Consider the following 19,083-nt stretch of genomic DNA (forward strand, 5'->3'; position numbering starts at 1 on the left):
TGTGAATCATTTGGAACGCATAGATTCAATTGTAAAAAACATGCAGCACAAAAAAAATATTATAAATAATTATTAATATAAAAATTATATAAATACATTAATAAATATTAGTAAATATATTTCCTACGATCTTAATTTTTAATTATGAGAAATGTCGATATAAATAAGTTATCTCTTGATGATATCTGTAATCGATTGATGGTCACCAGTTATCAACAGCTGATTTTGACAAATTGATGTACCTATGTTTCATAAATTGAATTTCTGTAAGTTTATATGAGAAACTCATAGTTAATGTATACAATACGATTCTGAATCAATATGTCATTAAATAAAAATATAATTATCATGGCAAGAGATCCTTTAGCTTCCACGTATCTTATTATTATACAGAAATCAATCCATCAACTTTTATCCATCGTGAAAAGACAGACTTATTTGCACTACGGAGTTTGTAAATTAATTAAAAATATTTTCAACGTTACACTTTAACATTAATCTCTGCGGCGATGCAATGCTGATTACGTAATAAGTGCAAAGTTGGAGATGATTTATTCTATGCATAATATATTACAAAAGAAAAATAGCATGTACAGCGTTAGTAGATATATGTTTACAGTGATAATAAATGTATAATCTGTAAAATGCAGAAAAATAACGTAACATCCATCTCTCTCTTTTTCTTTGTGTGATGAAAATATCGTTCGTTTCCATTAACTAACCCGTAAACTACTATATATTTTTCTTATTCTCCTAACGGATGACAATTGACGTCAATTAGTCTTTCCAGCTCATCTCGGCAATTTACGCAATGTGGCATTTAAATGCGGTAAACAGGGGATAGCAAGCGGAATAGGGAATTAACAATATTAACACTTTCAAACGCGTTCACATATATTAGTAAAACTTGCTGGATCTATTAATCCTGTGCATTTTGGACCCCTCGTAATATTATATTATTTCATAATTAATTCCAACATAATAGAAGTTTATCTATTCTTGTCAGAGTTATAGCAAAAAATATGAATAACATTCGATACAATTATATAAAAAAGGATTAATATCCATTCCTATTGACCAAAACACTACTCTAGTCTAACTCGCGACGAGTCTAAATATATTCGACCTCTGAGGGAGTGTAATAATCTCAGCGATGCACATGCACCATCAAACGTGCACTGACCGGTTCTGAGGAGACCTCGTGAAAGAGTCGAGCCAACACGGCTCCATAACTCGAGATCTCGAGATGCGATCGCATAAAGCGAGGCTCGCGAATGACAATTATAGAAAGATACGCAAGTTTCATATAAAGAAAAAAAATATAGAATATAGAATTGGATAATCGAAACGCGTTAAACCTTTAGACGAATCGCGCTGAAATAATGCGGGATAAAATTTTATTTTTCTCAAACGATTTCTTATGTGTTAAATGTTTATTCGCACGTGTACGTGCGTGATTACACCATTTTGGTGTCGTTGATGCAAGACATAGCTCGGAGGCGTATCAAAGAAGGCCTCTCCTTAATCATTCCGCGTATTCTTATGTCGTAAGCCTTCTCCCGTACACAGGTTTTCCTTCTTGCGACCCTGAAACTGGTCCCAACCAACGGCGAACATCAAGTCAGGTACGAGCATTAGCGGTTGCTGGCCTTGTGTTTTCATTTTTTCATACGGTACGAAATATATCTCGTAGATGAAGCGCACAATTTTTCATATTTCGTTGGAAATTTATTATTCGCGACAAATGATAAAGAGTGGCATTAAATATTGCCGTAAAAGAACAAACGGAACGGTCCTTTATTTTCTTCCCCTATCACAGTCGAGGCTACAAAATACGTATATTATATCTTACATCATTAACAATAATTAAAACATCGGCATACATGCATCTATCAAACGAGCAAAAATCGAAGACGCGACGATGAAAGAAGACGTTTATATATTTTATAGAAATAACAAACAACGATTCCTGAGAATACGATAAAATGTCAAAAGTGCATAATAATTATGTATTTAACGTACATCAGACAAAATAGCACGTTGTAATACGTAAAGAGTTCGCCAGTGTATGACACAAAGTAAAATATATCTAAATAAGTATAAGAACTATTATGAATTATATTACGAAGTACACAGAACTAACTCGTCTATTTTAAATGACTCTGTTGACGCTCGAGAGCTGTAACTTGGAACCCAGAATTATTTTATTAATTAATTTTTTATTTTATTTTAGTTAATTTTTTAAATTCCTATATTGTAAATACACGATATATGTATATACATATATGTATATGTATAACATATTTTCTGTCGTTCTCTCTGAGAGATACTTAAGAGGCGACAGAAACTGAGGGAAAAAATTATCTTATCTCTTCGACTCATCTGTTGTATACCAATTGTCACCTGTTGCTACATATCTTAAAGCAACATCAGGCGATAAAAGCCGCTGTGACAGCGGCATCAGCATCTCACTTGTTGCATCAGTGATGCGCGTGCAATAAACCTTGCGCAATGCAATTAGATCATGTCGGATTTACTCTCGTAAACGTGTAGAGTCTATATACACAAGCACGGTATTGTGAATGGAGAGCCGTACTCCATCTTCGGTATCATTTCTCGCGCGTCAACAATCGTAGGCACTGCTTTATAATAAATACGACGGCTATTCTTTAAAAGTATAATGTATAACGTATAGCATCCATACATATACACGGTGAATCATTGTACCCGTAGCACGTCGCGCCGATTTGCGGAAGCGAATCTGGTCGATGACTGATGGCCGCGAGGACGGATCGAGATCGAACAGAATTTCATTTTATCGCGGATATACATTTAAAAATTATACATCTTGTCCATTATTGTACATTAATCTAACGTTTGTGGCGATATAATGAGACGCGCGTTGCGATGAGCCATATTCGCGATTATTTACGTTCCCGTCTTATCTTCTACCGCCAAAATGATGCGTATCCACGTTCGCACGTGCGTAGGCACATTCCTCGTTTTCCTTCGTAGCCGCACGAGTGTTGCACAAGCGAAAGTTTCTAATTAATGAGAAAGCTACGATTCCTCAAGGCGCGATAAGCAGACGCTTGTTATTCTACGTTTCACTCATAATTGCACTTGAATTAAAAAATAAAATTGTTATACACGTTTATTAGTAGCTACTATACACGATGTCCGTAACGTTCCCCGTTAAAGATTTATCACCTGACACACAAGCGATTTAAAACAATTGCTTTCGCAAAAAAAAAAATGCCACTCATTTTATTTCGGATGATTCAGGGACGCGATAATATGTTCAGATATTATTCTAATTATGCAGAAGATTCAATCGACATTATCGCAGCAGAGATATCACCCAAAAACACTCATTAATTACCTGTCATTACGTCCAATAAAAAATAACGAACATATTTTTTTTTATATTCTCTCGTTGATACTCGGTCAAAAGACATGCGGTTGGTCAGAAATGTTTTACTTAATTTATATTTAAAATTAGTCTTTCAACGAGTTCAACAAGAATAGCATATCTGTGTAAGATATCTTTTAAAATGTGAACACCGATGTTCGATTTTTGTTAAGAAGAGTGTAATGGAATTTTTGTATAAACAGCGCTTCTGTTTTACATATACACTCACACTGTTTTACACATATACACTCCACCAAAGTCACGGTGATTCCGAGGTACGTTCAATAATGGTGCCAGTTCTACGATCTATATTCTACAACTTATCGCGTAAATAATATACGTCGAGCTTGTCGTTGAAGAGTTAAAGCTATCAAATATTCTCAATTCATTTTTTCGTATTATAGAATGATCGAAATTTTCTTCTCGCCGCGAAAATTTTTCTCCTAACACAAGTAAATCGATTATGTGCGATGCAAATTAATTACGAGAAAACAACGAAAGCTAGGATCTCGCGTAACGCGAGTGTATTCGTTGGTTAATCCAAAGGCACGTTGAACGCTGTCATTTGATAGCGACTGTATTAAACTCGTCGCTTCGGGTTCGATGATCCGCAAAAATGAAGAGAAGCTTGATGATCATCCCTACCCTCTCCTTTTCTCGTCCCTTTCTATTTTCCGGGTGAAGAGAAAGACAAACCTTAGAAGCTACCGCACTCCCGCAAGACGCGATTTCCCAGCGGCATCGGTGGGCGGAAGTTGTTGATCACCTGCAACGAGGGACAGAAAAGAAAAAAGATTGGCGTTAAAAAAACGAAGGTGTGTCGTGTCTTCGTCGATTCGAAATACATTCCCGCTCCGTCGCCGAGACGACGTATCGCGGTCGTCGACGTCCTGCGGACGCCTAAAAATAGCCGCACAGCTGCACTCGGTACTTTCGTATATATCGGGCGAGGAAAAAGGAGTAAAAAGAAAAGCGAGATATGTATCTCGCGGCTGGAAAATGGTAATTGCGGCGCCGCAGAGGCGTTCGTCGTCACGTACATCGTCATTCATTTATCGCCGTTCATTTATCAAATGGGAAGAGGAAGCACGGGAGGACGTATGGAAAGCGATACAGGGAATCATTGGAATTGCCGTTTAGATGAGGAAAAGGTGTCATCGTCCGTATGAAAAGTTTCCGTGAAGGATATGAATAGAGAAAAGGTTGCGATACCGAGCGATACATTTTCTCTCGCGCGAAAGCTTACCGCTCCGTGATTCTCGTGACACGGGCACTCCTCGCCGCGTGGGAACTTCCGCAGATTGCGGAAAATGTTCAACTGATGATGGGATACCTCAATGTACTTTTTGAAGAGGATCCAAGTGACACTCTCGTTGCATGGCGGCGTCGTCAGCGAGCCCAGATACGTCCAATAACCGTTATCGTCTAAGCCAAAAGAGAAAAGAAGATTTAAGATTATTTTTCACGTTCGTGCAAAAAATTAAAGCAACCAACTTTTAAGCCGACAATTAAAGCGATGCGATAGAAAAATGTACATATGTATATCAAGATGATCGCTTATATCAATAATGACGTGCCGTTTAATAAAGTTTTAACGCGACAAATTTTAGTCGTAAAATGATTTATGTATCCCGTCTTTCAACGCGATGTAATAAAATTAATTTCGAAATTAACTATCACGTCGAATTTAATTTTAATGGATATCTCGAGATGGATTTTTTCATTGTTTCAAGTTTCGAAAATATTTCTGTCACATATATCGAATGAAAGTTTAATAAGGGCAGAAATTGTCTCGAGAATAGACAATTTGATTAATGTATTGTTCTTCGAGAAAGCAATATTTTTTATATAAGTGTAAACTTTTTATTGTGTCTTATCTTTCGGTGTCATCGATGTCACTCGACATTTTTCCGAAATAATATCGATAAGGAATATTAACACGGAGGTAATATCTGGATAAAGATCTACACATATAAAAATATTACACACAAAAAAAAATATAAAACATGCAAATCTAATATTGTAACATTTATGAAATATAAAAAATTATTCGGTGCACTTTAATCAAGATTAAATTGCGAGAACACTAACGTATATATGTGCTATTCAATACAGATAAACACATACCATATCTTATCAACTCAAATTGAAAAAATTTTTAAAAATCCGTAAAGAAATATGCCTTGCAAGAAACGCTCATCTTCAGATGATAAATACGTCTCTTTATCTTGGAGCGTGAAAAAGAAATATCGATTACTATGAATCCTAACATGCGTCCATTCGACCGTGGTGCGTGGACATGCAGGGCTTCGGGAAATCGGCTGTTTGAAAAATCATAAAGCTTTTTTCCGAGAACCGAGAAGAAGCGAGTGGAAACGCGCAGCGTCTCTTTCTCTCGTATCAGTTCTCTCTCTCCCTCTCTCTCTCTCTAATCCAAGGCGATACGAACCTTGGAAGTCCCATTTATTCTCGTGTCGTGGTATGATTCGATCGGCCCAGCGCATGCACGGATTCACGCATCTCTGCGTGCCGGCCCGTCCGCCGCGCACTGCGTGGCGCGAAAATGTGGGAAAAACTTGGTTAGTAATGTTAATGCGGAGGCACACGCGATAAACATCGTTAAAAATGAAATGATAATGGCTACCGTGACAAAGCGCCCATAGATTCTTCCGAGACGCGCGATTGTTCTCTCTCTCTCTCTCTCTCTCTATTATTTTAGCATTGTTATTCTCTTGAATGGAATCAGTGTTTATACAAACAAAGAAATTAATGAAATCTCGCTGAAAGAATCAATTTATAATGACTTTCAATCAGCGACGTTTTATAAAATGCATCTTATATACATATACATATATATTATAATATTATATTTATATGATGAATTATTCTGATAAGAATTTTGTTAAGAAAATATCTTAATTTTTGAAACAAGAGTCATATTTGTTTATTTTTTACACGAACTTATCATATATTTAAAAGAAATTATATGCATATAATTTAAATATTGTAATTATATTTAAATGTAATAAATTTAAATATTAATTTAACGCAATCATTAATTAATAACATTTTCACTGATACAATTTAAAAAAGTAGCATTCTATAAATTGGTACTGATAAGTGTTTACGAAGGTATGTAAATCAACTAAAATTAAGTAAATCGAAACTATTTCAACTTGTTTTCGTAATTTTCTTGCCTCGAATTAATTGATGAGATCAGGACTATTACACCTGTTATGGACTATTACCGAGTCGACTTTCACAAACAAGTTCTATCGGTACGATTGAATATTGCAAGAGAACAAGGACATGGATCACGGACACTATATGTATCACGAATAGACGGAATATCTGATCAAAGAGACAATTCACCAAATTGCATTGTACGATGCCAACTTACCGGGAAGGAGTTTACCAGGGTCAATAGGTTCCGTAATTTCTACGACCTCGTCCTTGTGCGAGACGTACGGCAGCAGGCGCGCGATCTTGTCCATTTCTTCGTGGGTCTTGCCGACCTGCAAGCAAAAAAAAAATAAATAAAAAAAAATTACAAAGATATTTTGACAAACAACCGATTTCACAAGACTTATAACGACGTCATTTTTGCTGAAATAAACAGTTCATTTTTAATTATCTTGCAATCAGCAAATTAATTATACATACGAGGCGTCTCAGATTTATGCGTTACGTGAAATTTATCCGTGTTCTCAAATACGTGGAACCGACAAGAAGTTTAATAAATTATCCTGGACTTTATAAATTTCCCTACCTACAATCACTGGAATGCTTCCAAGCGACCAAGAGCTTCCAATGCGACCAAGAGATAACGTTCGGGAAATTGTCAAACGTTTCGGAAGCAGCGTAAATGTAGGTGCTGTAAAAACACTCGACGCGTCGAGCCGATGATTATCGATTGCGCAACAACATTTTTCGAATTGTCTGACACGTTATTTGAATTATCTGACACGCCGTTGCACGTGGTACATAAATTTCTTTACGATCCTCACGCGCGACGTATCAGGAAACTGCAGTGCGACGTTACGTAAGAGATAATCACGGTATCCCGTGAGAAACGGAAACGTCGATGAGTTTTTTTGTGTCTCGAAGTCTTCTACTTTCGCAACTCTAAATAAAAAAAAAAAAAAATAACATTATTTATGCGCATAGAATTAATTTTCTAATCGCCGCGAATACATCGCCATCTCTTTTCACGGAATTATCGCGAGTTGCGACCCAAATGTTGGACAGAAAATATTGCGCAAAGCGAAAATTATTCTTTCCGTCATAAACGATAACGGGCGTCGCTGGTCTTGTGCTTGACAGAAACGTATACGTATTGTATTTCGTGCTCGATACGCCGACTGTATAATTATGTGTCCCCGGACGCGCCTCGCGTGTTTACATAATCGACCATTCGACGGCGATCGGTGATAATACTTCTAACGCACGGTTATGGATTCCGTTTGTTTATATACGCGCGGTTTGTTTATCTCGTCGAAAAAACTAACTTAAGTAACAGTAAATACATGGCATGTCAACATAAGCGAATTAGAATCCCTTGCAAAATAAGGTGTGGCTTCCGCGCGTATCATCCGACACACAAAGATTCGACGTGAACTAACATATCAAATCTAATTAATTTATTATTAATAATTTATTATTAATTTATATCTCCCGATAAGAGATATAAATTAATACATATGTATATATATTTTATATATAATAAAAATAAAATCAATCAATTTCTTATTACATTTTAACCATAAAAAAATTCTTGACAAATAAAAAAATTTCGACTAAAAAATATTTGAATAAAAATTTTTTTTTAATTAACGCTCGATTACTGAAATATTATATTGCGCTACCAACCTTAAGGAAGACCCCCAGAACGGCCAGACCGTCGGAAGCTTTCGCAGCTTCGCCGAAAGTCTTGTACTTGCTGGTGTTCCAGTGCACCAGATGCAGCTGAAACACAAACGTTGTCTTCTAATGAATCTAAATAACGCATATTAAATCTAATAGCTGACAATCAACTGGGAGGAGCAAAAGGACAGGTCGATATACACAACGAGTGTCTAATTGTCTCTTTAAACAATCAATTATGACGAAGGAATGTCATTTTCTATTTTTGTACACTGATAAAGAGAGAGAACACTGATGATTAATAGCATGTTATTTCCCTTGGATTATCCAGTATCTTCTTTCAGCTTTAATTATTCTATTGCTGCATTTCACTGAACAATGGCGCATAACAAAGAACTTTGATTCAGTATCAATAAATGATAATTGCGTCCGCGGGATGCTCGTTAGAAAAATTATGCAATCGGTAACTGGACGTTGAAATTCCACGGATATCCGATCGACCCGGTTTCCCGGATCGTCATGAGAGATATCATCGCGTAGAAGTTTTTTTGATAAAGCAAACGTTATATGCGTGTGTCCGGGACAGGAAAGAGTGTATCCGTTCTAATCGGCATCGAAGAGAGACGTGCGCAGCGATCAAATGCGAGCTCATTGCGATCGCCAATCGACTCGTTAATATGCTTTTAAGATTCGAGCCATTTAATTAACATCGAGCCAATTTGAAAGTCGTCAGTGACGTGCGATCGTCCGAGGAAATTCACGTGATCGGGATAAGAATCTCAAACGCTTCTTTATCGCTCGCGAGGTTCCGTTGAATCTGTCATGTATGATGAAGAAACTTTCCATGCATTATGTGATCATCGATATTTTCTTGATCGCGCGCAAGGTCAATAGTTGAAGTCAACTATTTATAAGAGACTGCAAACATACCGTTGCGTAGACGCTTGCATAATCGATTTATCAAATATACAAATCCATTTTTTACAAAATATCCGAGCTAAAGCATCGCGACAAGCTCCCTCCTTCAAAAAAAAATATCCCGCGATAAAGATAAAGCCCATTCCGGGATCGCGTTGGAGATATATTTCAGGAAATATGCAATTTGTCTCGGTTAATTATCGGCATCCTTTTTCACTATCCGACGCAATTATTCGTCTACGAGAGCTCTCTCAGTGTTCGCAGGTGGACGCTGCCAGGTCTCGTTATCCTATTCAGCCACGCAAGTGGTAGTTTCAATGATAACGTCAATTGTTGTTTCCACTTCGAGCGCGTTTGTTGTTTCGTTTCTTCGCACTCGTAACCCGATATGAGGCTTTGAGCCCACACGCAGCTGCCAGAGAATAGAAAAACCTTTGACACAATAGCGTATTTATCAATGTGACGTACGGACGATAATAAAGTTCTATTGATGAGACAAATAATATCCACAATAATTACCATTATATCCCCGCGTAACACGTTTCCACGTATCTTCGGGAACATGATCGCGCTAATAAATTGCACATGGCGACTCTCGGACATGGTCTCGACACTACCATAGCAAGCTCGCTATGAATGGAATGAGCTCGCAAACGGTGAATCATATTCTCAACGTGGCCGGATTATAAATGAGCTACTTTGACGTACGCTATTAAGTATGCGAAATAATGTAAAAATGAGATAACGCAATTAATATTCTTTGTCTTATCGAATTTATTTGACGAGACGCATTTAATGGCAATCTAGGCACACATTGAAAGTTTTCATGCCCGTAGAAAAGGATACAATAATACTCTACCTCTCCGGCGAAAGCTTGACCATCCACCGTATGTTCGGATCCCCTGGAATCGCTGCATCCCCAGTGACAGTGATACTGCTCCAGTTTGTAGACATCGTCCATCAGCGGTCCACCGCTCAAAACTGTCGGCGACAAAAATCGAGAGATTTCTTATAGTACATCTCGCGTATAAAAAAAAAAAATTGGTAGGAATAAATAAGTGAAGGATTTGTATTAATTAGATTTCCGAGGAAAAACATGGAAATTTTCGCAGCACGCTTTTAGCGACGCGCGCTCGAATAAACGGTCGGCCGTACGGACCGTTCTCGTTTACGGATCACTCTATTACAGGATATGCTTGATCAGCCAAATTACGTAGGGGCTATAACGAGAGAAGATCATTGTATCACGCATTTGCGTCGCGCCGCGACGTATTTTGTTGCGCCTCAACTGTGATAAATTGTTGGCGGAAAATTAAACGCGCCAAGTTGTAAAAGCCACGGAATTCTCCGAGAGCGCAGTAGGAGAATCTAAAATTATTCACTATGTGCAGTGGAAAAAAAAAACAATAATAATTTTAAACCGTCAAAAATGAAAATATACGAATTGTTTTATAACAGGAACCTCACTTTTTCATCGATTATTCCTTCTTCTATCAAATGTAATAAGGTGACTCGGCCAACTCGGTCGTAACTCCACTATCGGCGTTCTATCCACCGATTGTTTTCTGTCACATATTGCCTTATAGAGCGCCGCGCCACTTCGTGCCACATATGAATACATATAATACGCCACGGCGCACGGTCGTCCTCATTTCGAATACGCCCCGAGCACTTGGCGAAGGTAAAAGCCCTCTCCAAGTGGCACGAAGTCGACAGTGAGGAGCCTTCGTTAAAACGATATACGATAAAGTAGAATATACACATTCATCTGTGTGTACACACGCGCCGCATTTTACGACTGTTATTTATGCGAGCGATATATTTCCACGTCATCGTATTTTCGGAGTCAGATCAGTCCTATTCGCAGATAATGTTGCGAAGCTATTTTGCTTACGTTGAAAATACAAGTAGAGATTCGACTCGTGAAATTATGAGAGGGAGACAAAAGAACTCGGAGATGACCGCTGTTGTGGATGATGAGTCGTCGCAACTTGTCGCGTGCGGTTGATTTGTATCCGCGTGCGATGATATATGTCATTCTCCGCGAATAGCGATCTACATAGACAGGCCTTCAGTTCATCTTGTCGCGTGCGGTTGATTTGCGGCTGCGTATATGTACCTCGCGTGTGATGATACGTCGATTCTGCGTCTGCATTTTTACAAACAGATGACGGAATGCAGACGGACCTTGATGTATCGCGACATAAAAGGCGAATAGTTTTCTCTTACGTAAAAGGCTCGTGTGACGAGCGAAATTAATAAAAAGCATTTTCTTACATAAGCCGTTTATGTCGAGAGAAAGAAAACACGCTTCTCATACAGGTTGCTCCGCCTTAACTACGACTAACATAAGTAAGCCACGCTCGCGACATCGCTGCCAGCGTGTAATGTTTATAAACGGGAAGCTTAAGATGGAACGCGAGGCCGGGTAAACAATCATCTAAAATTATACTGGATCGCCATTTCCGGATGAACGAGCGGCAATATCGATTTCGCAACGCGCATTTTCATCCACGCATTTAATTCACGCAATTCAAAATTTCGATCGCGACATTAAGCATATTGCTATCTGGAAGTATAATGACATCTGGAGCGAGAAAGATTATTTGCGTGATAAATTTATTTGCATAGAGGGGGAAGGGGAGTGTGTCTAAAAAAATAGAAAAGGAAAGAAGGAAAGAAGGGTATCTAAAATGCGATATACTCACATGTTCCTTCGCCCGCGGTATCCACTCGCCAACAATAACCGGGATTAACTAGCTTCCGAGAAGCTGTAGCCGGATATTTCCAACGCAGCGGCTTGCTGCTTAGAGCCTCGTGATCGGATTTCGCCCGTTTCGTCTCGATGTTCACCGGGCTTTGCCTGGAACCGGCAGCCATGGGAAATTTCGTTACCCACGTGCTGGGTCCTGCGACAGAGAAAAAAAAAAATCGATGCTAACCCATTACGTAGACATCCATTACGTATGACAGATGGATAGCATCGGGATCGAAAAAAATTTCGGCAAATCTTTGATATGATGATAATAAACAATGGATTGACTGATTGTTCGCTTTTTTTTTTCTATTTGATCCGTAAATACAAATTTACTACTCTTTTACTGAAAATGAAGCACGTGTGCCAGCGCGTTTGCGATAACAAAATAATATTAGGATTAATATTACGAAATAATAGTAAAATAATTTTACGATACATGCTTTCGCTCAAATAAAGGTTCGCATGCCAAGTTAGCAGACGCGAAATAAAATCTTTTTCATGATGTACTGTCACGTGATGGTAACTGATTGAAATTCGCTCTTATCAAAATCCTGATCTATATTTATCATTTTCGATCTCCGTAAAATTTTGTTCTCTATTTAACCTGTACGAAAATGCAAATATAATATTTGCAGAGGTAACATGTTTCCTGGTTTTATGACGTATTGTCGAAGCGATAAACGACTTACAATTAGAGATGACCTACAAAAGCTATGAAAACGAACGATTATATAATTTATCCAACTTACATAATTTATTATGTCTTCAACACAAATATTATGTATGCCGATTAAAATTCAGGACAAACATATGTCTGCGAATATCTGCGAATGTCAATTTTGATAATAAATACGAAAGAGTTAATCAAGTATATTATCTCTAGTAATCTCACATTTTCCTTATCAGCGCCATATGTAATGTGTCGCCGCATTAATCTCTTTTTATCGGGGACGATATGATTTCGATGTTATTTGCAATATAGTTAAATGTCAAACTAGTTCTACCATACGAAAAAATAAGATCGGGAATGGCCACGAAAATTACGTCATGCGAATTAAACAGACATCGACTTGCATCGATCGGTCAATATAACAAAGGCAACTCGATAGTTTCTCTCTAATATTTATAGCCAACATAAATTTCCACGAGATCGCACGTGACAATTCTGACGTGTGACATAATGTACATCACGCATTCGTCTTCATGTCAAATAACTCGAAATTGTGATCAATTGATCGTCACGGCACTCAAATTATACAAAATTAAATAATTATGTCTTCGTCTATAATCAGATAAAATTGCATTCGAGAAAAAAGAGAAATTACGACTTAAATCATCTATGGCAAGAAATCAAAAATGCAAACAACAAACATTACAAATAATTTTGTTAATTTAAAAAATATATTCATTTTTCTAATAAATGTAATAAAATCATAGCAAGATATATTTTCAGGATCACGTCCTTGATCCGTCTCCTCGTATTTCAGTAAACGTAGAATAGTAATATTTGCATAATCGTTCGTAAAATTGAGAAACTTTGCGGAATGAGACGAATCAGTCATTCGTAAAATGTAAGAGCATGATAAATCCGTCTACGACATTGAGATCGGCGTCACGTGAATTTCCATTGAAGGATAAATGAGATAACAATGAAACGCGCCCGCAGCAAACGCTTAACCGTTCTTTCGAAAGGCATATGTTTGATAACGGATTTAATATTTACTTACCGAACGACTAATCGGCGAAAATTATCAGCGGATTGCACCCGGCACGAGAATACTCGATACAGATATAAATCAGTAGATATTGCTAGCAATAAACATCAGAGATAGTCGATCTCTGATGTTTATTACTAGCAATATCTACGTGAGACTTAATTAATCTCTATACCTAAGTATCCATTCTTTTTGCTCCGTTGAATAATTAACGAACAATATCGTCGTCGGTAGACAACTCGAATCCCTGTCATTATTTCCGCCTCGCAGCGGAGCAAATAGTGAGAATATTCGTTTGAAGGTTCGTTCAACCTTGCGCCGCGATGATTCAACGAAAAGTATCAGAAAACACTAAGGCTGAATAAAACGAGCCGAAAAATCAATGAACATGTATTTAATAAAATTTCCCCCTTTCTCTCTCTCTCTCTCTTTCGACTTTACAATTCTTTTCAATCAATCAAGAAACTTTGCACATCATCTACACATGTACAATTTTTTCTATTCATTCATTATCAATGCTGTAATCTTGGGGCCATCAATCGTCGGAAACGTAATGTTATGTTATGTATCAAAGATGGTCATTTAACAATAGAATGGTGTCACGTTTTGTCACGCTTCGTCGTTATCCCACGATTACATGCGATATTTAGATGTCTATCGTGGAATTGTTACGTCGTGTTTGCAGCACCCCGCGTATCTTAATGCGCCGTAATATTATTAATAACAAAGAATTTTTTTTCTTACGATTTATTCACGTTTCACGGATCGAAAATTTCAGTCTTCTTTCTTCAAAAGAGATTCGCGCGAGTGATTATCTTATCGATATGCTAAAAAAATCTACAATTGTTTATTTATTTCATCTATTTTTTTGAACAAGAAGAAAACCATCTAGTATAAACAGATAATAAAAATAGATATCAGATTGATTATAAATCAGGCGGAAAAAATGACAACAAAAAAAAAAAAACACAACTTAAATATAATTACATATTGAAAAGGATAATAGCATTCAAATAATGTATTAAATAAACATTATATTAAATAATATTTCAATTGTACATATCTTTGGAAGAATATATTATTTTAAATATAATTAAATTTAAATATTTACATTAAATTATATTTAATATAAAAGAGAAGAAAGAGAGAGAGAGAGAGAGAGAGAGAAACTTTCTATTTTGTGGAATTGACAATTACGACGGCCTAATAAGTCACGTACACCGTATAGGTTTCATCTTTGTGCATAATAAGCGCGAACGGCAGCTATCGCACACAGTCGACAGACAATTTGCAAGTTAATCGACGCGACCGAAGGACGATGCGACTGACCGCGGCCGCGCAGCTCGCGAGATGAATCTCTCCTCATCCCGATCGTTTCCTGAACTTTCTTTTCCGCCGGTTTATATCACAACATCTCACAAGAGCTTATTGAGATATACACGTTTCGCGCGATTTATACACTCGCAATGAAACATGATTGCGATTAAATATACGATCTTGTAATCTGTAACAAGCGATAAATTTCTCATGAAAAGTGCGAAAGCGGTTTTGTGGGCGAGAGAGCTTTGTAAATAATAAAATAAGCGTTCGCGAGAGTGAGATTGCGCCTTCCCTTTCGCAGGAATAATTTGTGAAAATTGCAATTCGCTCTCGTAGGCGTCAAATAATGCTTCGCGGGTGATCGTTGAGAGAAAAATGGAGTCTTTTTATTTTCAATTTAAATAAAAACATTCTCTTCTCTGCTGTTTTTCTCTGCTCGGATGAGGCTCGATTGAAATCGCATTCGCCTCGGTGGCAACCTGAATCGATAGAAAGCACCGCAGGCGCGATGTAGTGTGTATACGAGTATATAATACACGAATGGCAATCGCAGACCTTTTCGTATAAGCTATCAATTTTCATAAATTTTTCAACGTTTCGGTCCTCTATTTACTCTCGGAACAATCCTCGCCTCGTCTCCGGGATTGATTATACGATTCGCTTTATCGTGTCGCTTTCCTATATAATTGCCGATTGTTATAAATTACGCAATTTTTCTCGAATCGATCGTCCCGTTAAGTTCAAGCAAGACATTCCCGCGGGTATCTCATATGTTAATTAAATAAGACGGAACATCTATCTTCGTTTATACGAGCGCGATCAAAATCGATGTTCCGGTACTCGTTAGGGAAACGGGCGGAATACGCAAATAAGGGGATCATCGTGCGTTACGTGACTCGTGCATCGGCGAACGACCTCGATAATTTAAAATCCGAATTAATCCAGAAATGAAAATACTTTCTCGCGCACCCTATCGTTTGTTCTGCTAAAAGTTCTATCTATAGATAAGATATCGGAAAAGTGATTTTTCGCAAAAAGGGGCCTCCATAAACTGGTGCTCCATCGAATCGCACGGTCTAAAAATCGCGGGGCAGGATAGATTCTCGGAGAAACGATCCGCTCGGCAACTCGCAATTACACCGCGGAACATCGTGGGAACAATGTTGTCTTCCCAATAATTCACGAAGATCGATCAATCTCGAACAACGAGGCACCTCGCGGCCGCAGCCAAGCCGCGCGCGCGTATTCAAAGAGTCAAATAACTTAATCATCCCTCTACGAAGTTTCGACTCATTTTTGGCAACGGGCCGATCCCGAGCATGCAAATCACGATACTCGGCGCGCTCTTTCTCCCCCTCCCCCTCTCTCTCTCTCTCTTTCTCGCAATCGGCGAAAAGATAGCGCTGACAAATTGACTCGAGATTAAGGACGTTTCGGGGGCATGCACGGCAACCCCGACGGAACAAAGTGAAACTGGGTCTGCGACCCCCCGCGTTCGCTCGTGTGCGTGTGTCCGTGCGCGCCTGTACTTTCCGCGGGAACAGGTGCATCGGCCTACGGAAGAAAACTATTGATTTTCATTTACCCGCGGAGAGTCGTGTGGCCCCCCTCGTATGCTCGACGAAGGGGGAAAGCAAGCCTCTGTCCCCCCCCCCCCCGTCGCTTGGCACGGCCCGTTCGCCCTGCATTCGAGCGGGAAGACAATGGCCTCGGGTCAGTGAGCCTGTGTACTTCGGTGCCATTCGGAAATCGAATCGGGATCGACTGCCGAAAATGTAGCCGAATTAATGAAAAAGAAATAGAAAAAAGAGAAACTATGTAGTTTTTTTCTAATTCTCTCTCTCTCTCTCTCTCTTAAATTTCGGAAAACAAAAATTTGTCTCGCGGACAAGCCTCATACTGGATCATATTTTGACGCATTCAAAGATAAACGGGTTAAAATTAACATTAATGAATAGGATGGATGGACAAGTCTTAGGGGAAAAAAACAAACGCGTGTGTGTCGCGTGATTATGTAGTAATAGTAGAAGTATGAAGTTCCCGCAAGATTTCAATTTGAAAAACTTTTCTGGGAAAGGAGAAAGTTTAGGAATAAGAGAAAATGATTTACTCACATGTGCGCCACATCTAATATTCTCTGTTATTACCGCTGCATTTAATACAGCCTAAGACAACGCGCGAGGACACGACGAAATGAAAAAGTTAACGATCCCATTGTCCAACTTAGTGTTGTCATGTCGCGATAAAGAATAAATAAGAAAAATAATTTCATCCCCGCCAAAAGATGAAAGAAAAAGTATTTAATTTACAGATGTTTTTCGACTCATTATAGATTTTTTAATCAGTCAATATAAATGTGTGTTTATTTAAAGTATAAATACCAATTTCAATATCCTCATTACGCTTTCTTTTTTTCAACAAAAAAAAAAAATTCTGACTAATTTACAATAAAATTAATTCATGTCTTCCACTCCGATTTAATTAATTCCGGCGATAAGTGTTATCGCTAAAACACATTCGTTCGCCATACTTAATCGCGAACAAGGTACCAGGCTACCGCAGCTGCTAGCTACTATGCAGTGTTTGTAACATTAATATAAAAATATCCCGGTTATATGCATATTGAATAACGAATAGGCCGTGAATGTACGACGATTGACAAAGTGGTCAATCAATAATTTCGATACGGTCTTATCAGAAGTATAACGTACGACGTAAACTGTTCATGTATCAAATACAATGCTCAACGTTCGTTTATGAGAAAATAATTAATGTGACAATCGTAATTGTACTGCGAAAATTAATTACCAAAAAATTACATTTTTGCCCAAAAATAACTCATCTGTCTCTCTAAAGTTTCTCCAACAACTTTTTCCATATCTTTATAATTTTTATTCAAGAATTTATTATTGCTCTTTACAATCGTATTAAATTTGAATAATTTTATTCACTCGATCATCATTATTCAAACGTCAGTCATGCGATACGCAATGCGAGGCACACACGAGTCTTAAAATTAACGCCGACGCGCGTAACTTTGAGAAATATGTGAAATACTTTACCGTTCTGGATGGAATAGTCCCACTCGTCCTTCGAGCCCATTGCGTAGGCACAGGCGATTTACAGGAAATTGAGATCCGCGAAATTGAGATCCGAGTAAAGTTTACACCCGCTCGTCTTGTCCGTTCCGCGCCGAACTTTTGCGTCAAAATGAACGAACACTCGGTAACTTTTTCCGGCGCAGACACCCGATCGTTACGTTGTGGAAATTTCGAAATCGCGAAAAGTCACGATCGTTTCGGCTCGCGATTTTTCGCAAAAACTTCGCGAAGAAAAATGTCTCTAGGTTTCTTTTTTTACAAGCACGTCCTGTCGCGCGAAGATACTAATCGCGTTCCCACACGCGCGAATACTTTCCCTGGTAGAACAATCGTCGCGAAGTTTCCCCTCGCGCCTCTATTTTTCTCCACGATCGAGCAACCGGTATAAGCTACGCGCCCTACTCCTACGGACGTAATACCGGCCGGCGCATCGGCACTGCTTTATATCGCGCGCGGTCACGTGAATGCGCCTGGACCGGCCAGTCGCGCATGCGCCGGTAAATATTTACACGTGCGCGCTCCCCGCCGTGCGCTCGTACACATGAACAGGCACACGTGCGAGCCTACGAGATGACGCGACGCTGACGGATCGATGATCGATAAATAATTGTACGGACAATGTTATATATTGATGCTTCTTCGAATAATTTATTTCATCGTGAAATATTAAATAAATCTTGAATCCCGCATAAATTGGTATAAATTGACTCGTTTTTGTGTATAGATTTGTTTTAAATACAAAGTTAAGAATTTAGATTTTTTTTCAAAATAAAAAAAAAACAAAAAATTTTTCTCTATTATGAATGAAAAAGTTGGATTCAAACTATAATGCTTGAATTTTAAATATCGACATGTGTGTGACAAAAAGATCAGAAATATATGTCATAAATGCCATAATTTTGTTAAAAAAAATTGAAAATTTATTTTATTATATTTTAATTAATAAAAGTTGCCATTAAAACACTATAATTTTCTTCAATTTTATTCGACAAACTT

The 19,083-nt window shown here is 38.1% G+C and overlaps 1 protein-coding gene across 1 annotated transcript; it reads right to left on the minus strand.

Moving 5' to 3' along the window:
- Window positions 1-1,778: 1,778 nt before the first annotated feature.
- Window positions 1,779-18,508, minus strand: LOC126851349 (carbonic anhydrase 2). Its single transcript, XM_050595226.1, has 7 exons — window positions 18,049-18,508; window positions 11,902-12,102; window positions 10,053-10,174; window positions 8,282-8,377; window positions 6,813-6,927; window positions 4,659-4,837; window positions 1,779-4,178 (listed from the first exon to the last, which is right to left on the minus strand). The coding sequence occupies exons 1-7, from the start codon at window positions 18,086-18,088 to the stop codon at window positions 4,110-4,112; spliced, it is 822 nt and encodes a 273-aa protein (XP_050451183.1). The 5' UTR covers window positions 18,089-18,508; the 3' UTR covers window positions 1,779-4,109.
- Between the last annotated feature and the right edge of the window lie 575 nt (window positions 18,509-19,083).

This window comes from Cataglyphis hispanica, chromosome 8 (assembly GCF_021464435.1).
Source record: "Cataglyphis hispanica isolate Lineage 1 chromosome 8, ULB_Chis1_1.0, whole genome shotgun sequence".
NCBI classification, from domain to species: domain Eukaryota; kingdom Metazoa; phylum Arthropoda; class Insecta; order Hymenoptera; family Formicidae; genus Cataglyphis; species Cataglyphis hispanica.

Bases quoted from the DNA above. Each gene is read 5' to 3' on its own strand.
- LOC126851349 (XM_050595226.1), bottom strand. From the start codon at position 18,088: ATGGGCTCGAAGGACGAGTGGGACTATTCCATCCAGAACG. The intron at 10,175-11,901 runs GTGAGTATATCG...TGTCGCCGACAG, and splicing joins TACCGCGGGCGAAGGAACAT to TTTTGAGCGGTGGACCGCTG. The intron at 4,838-6,812 runs GTAAGTTGGCAT...CTTTTGGCTTAG, and splicing joins CCCTGGTAAACTCCTTCCCG to ACGATAACGGTTATTGGACG.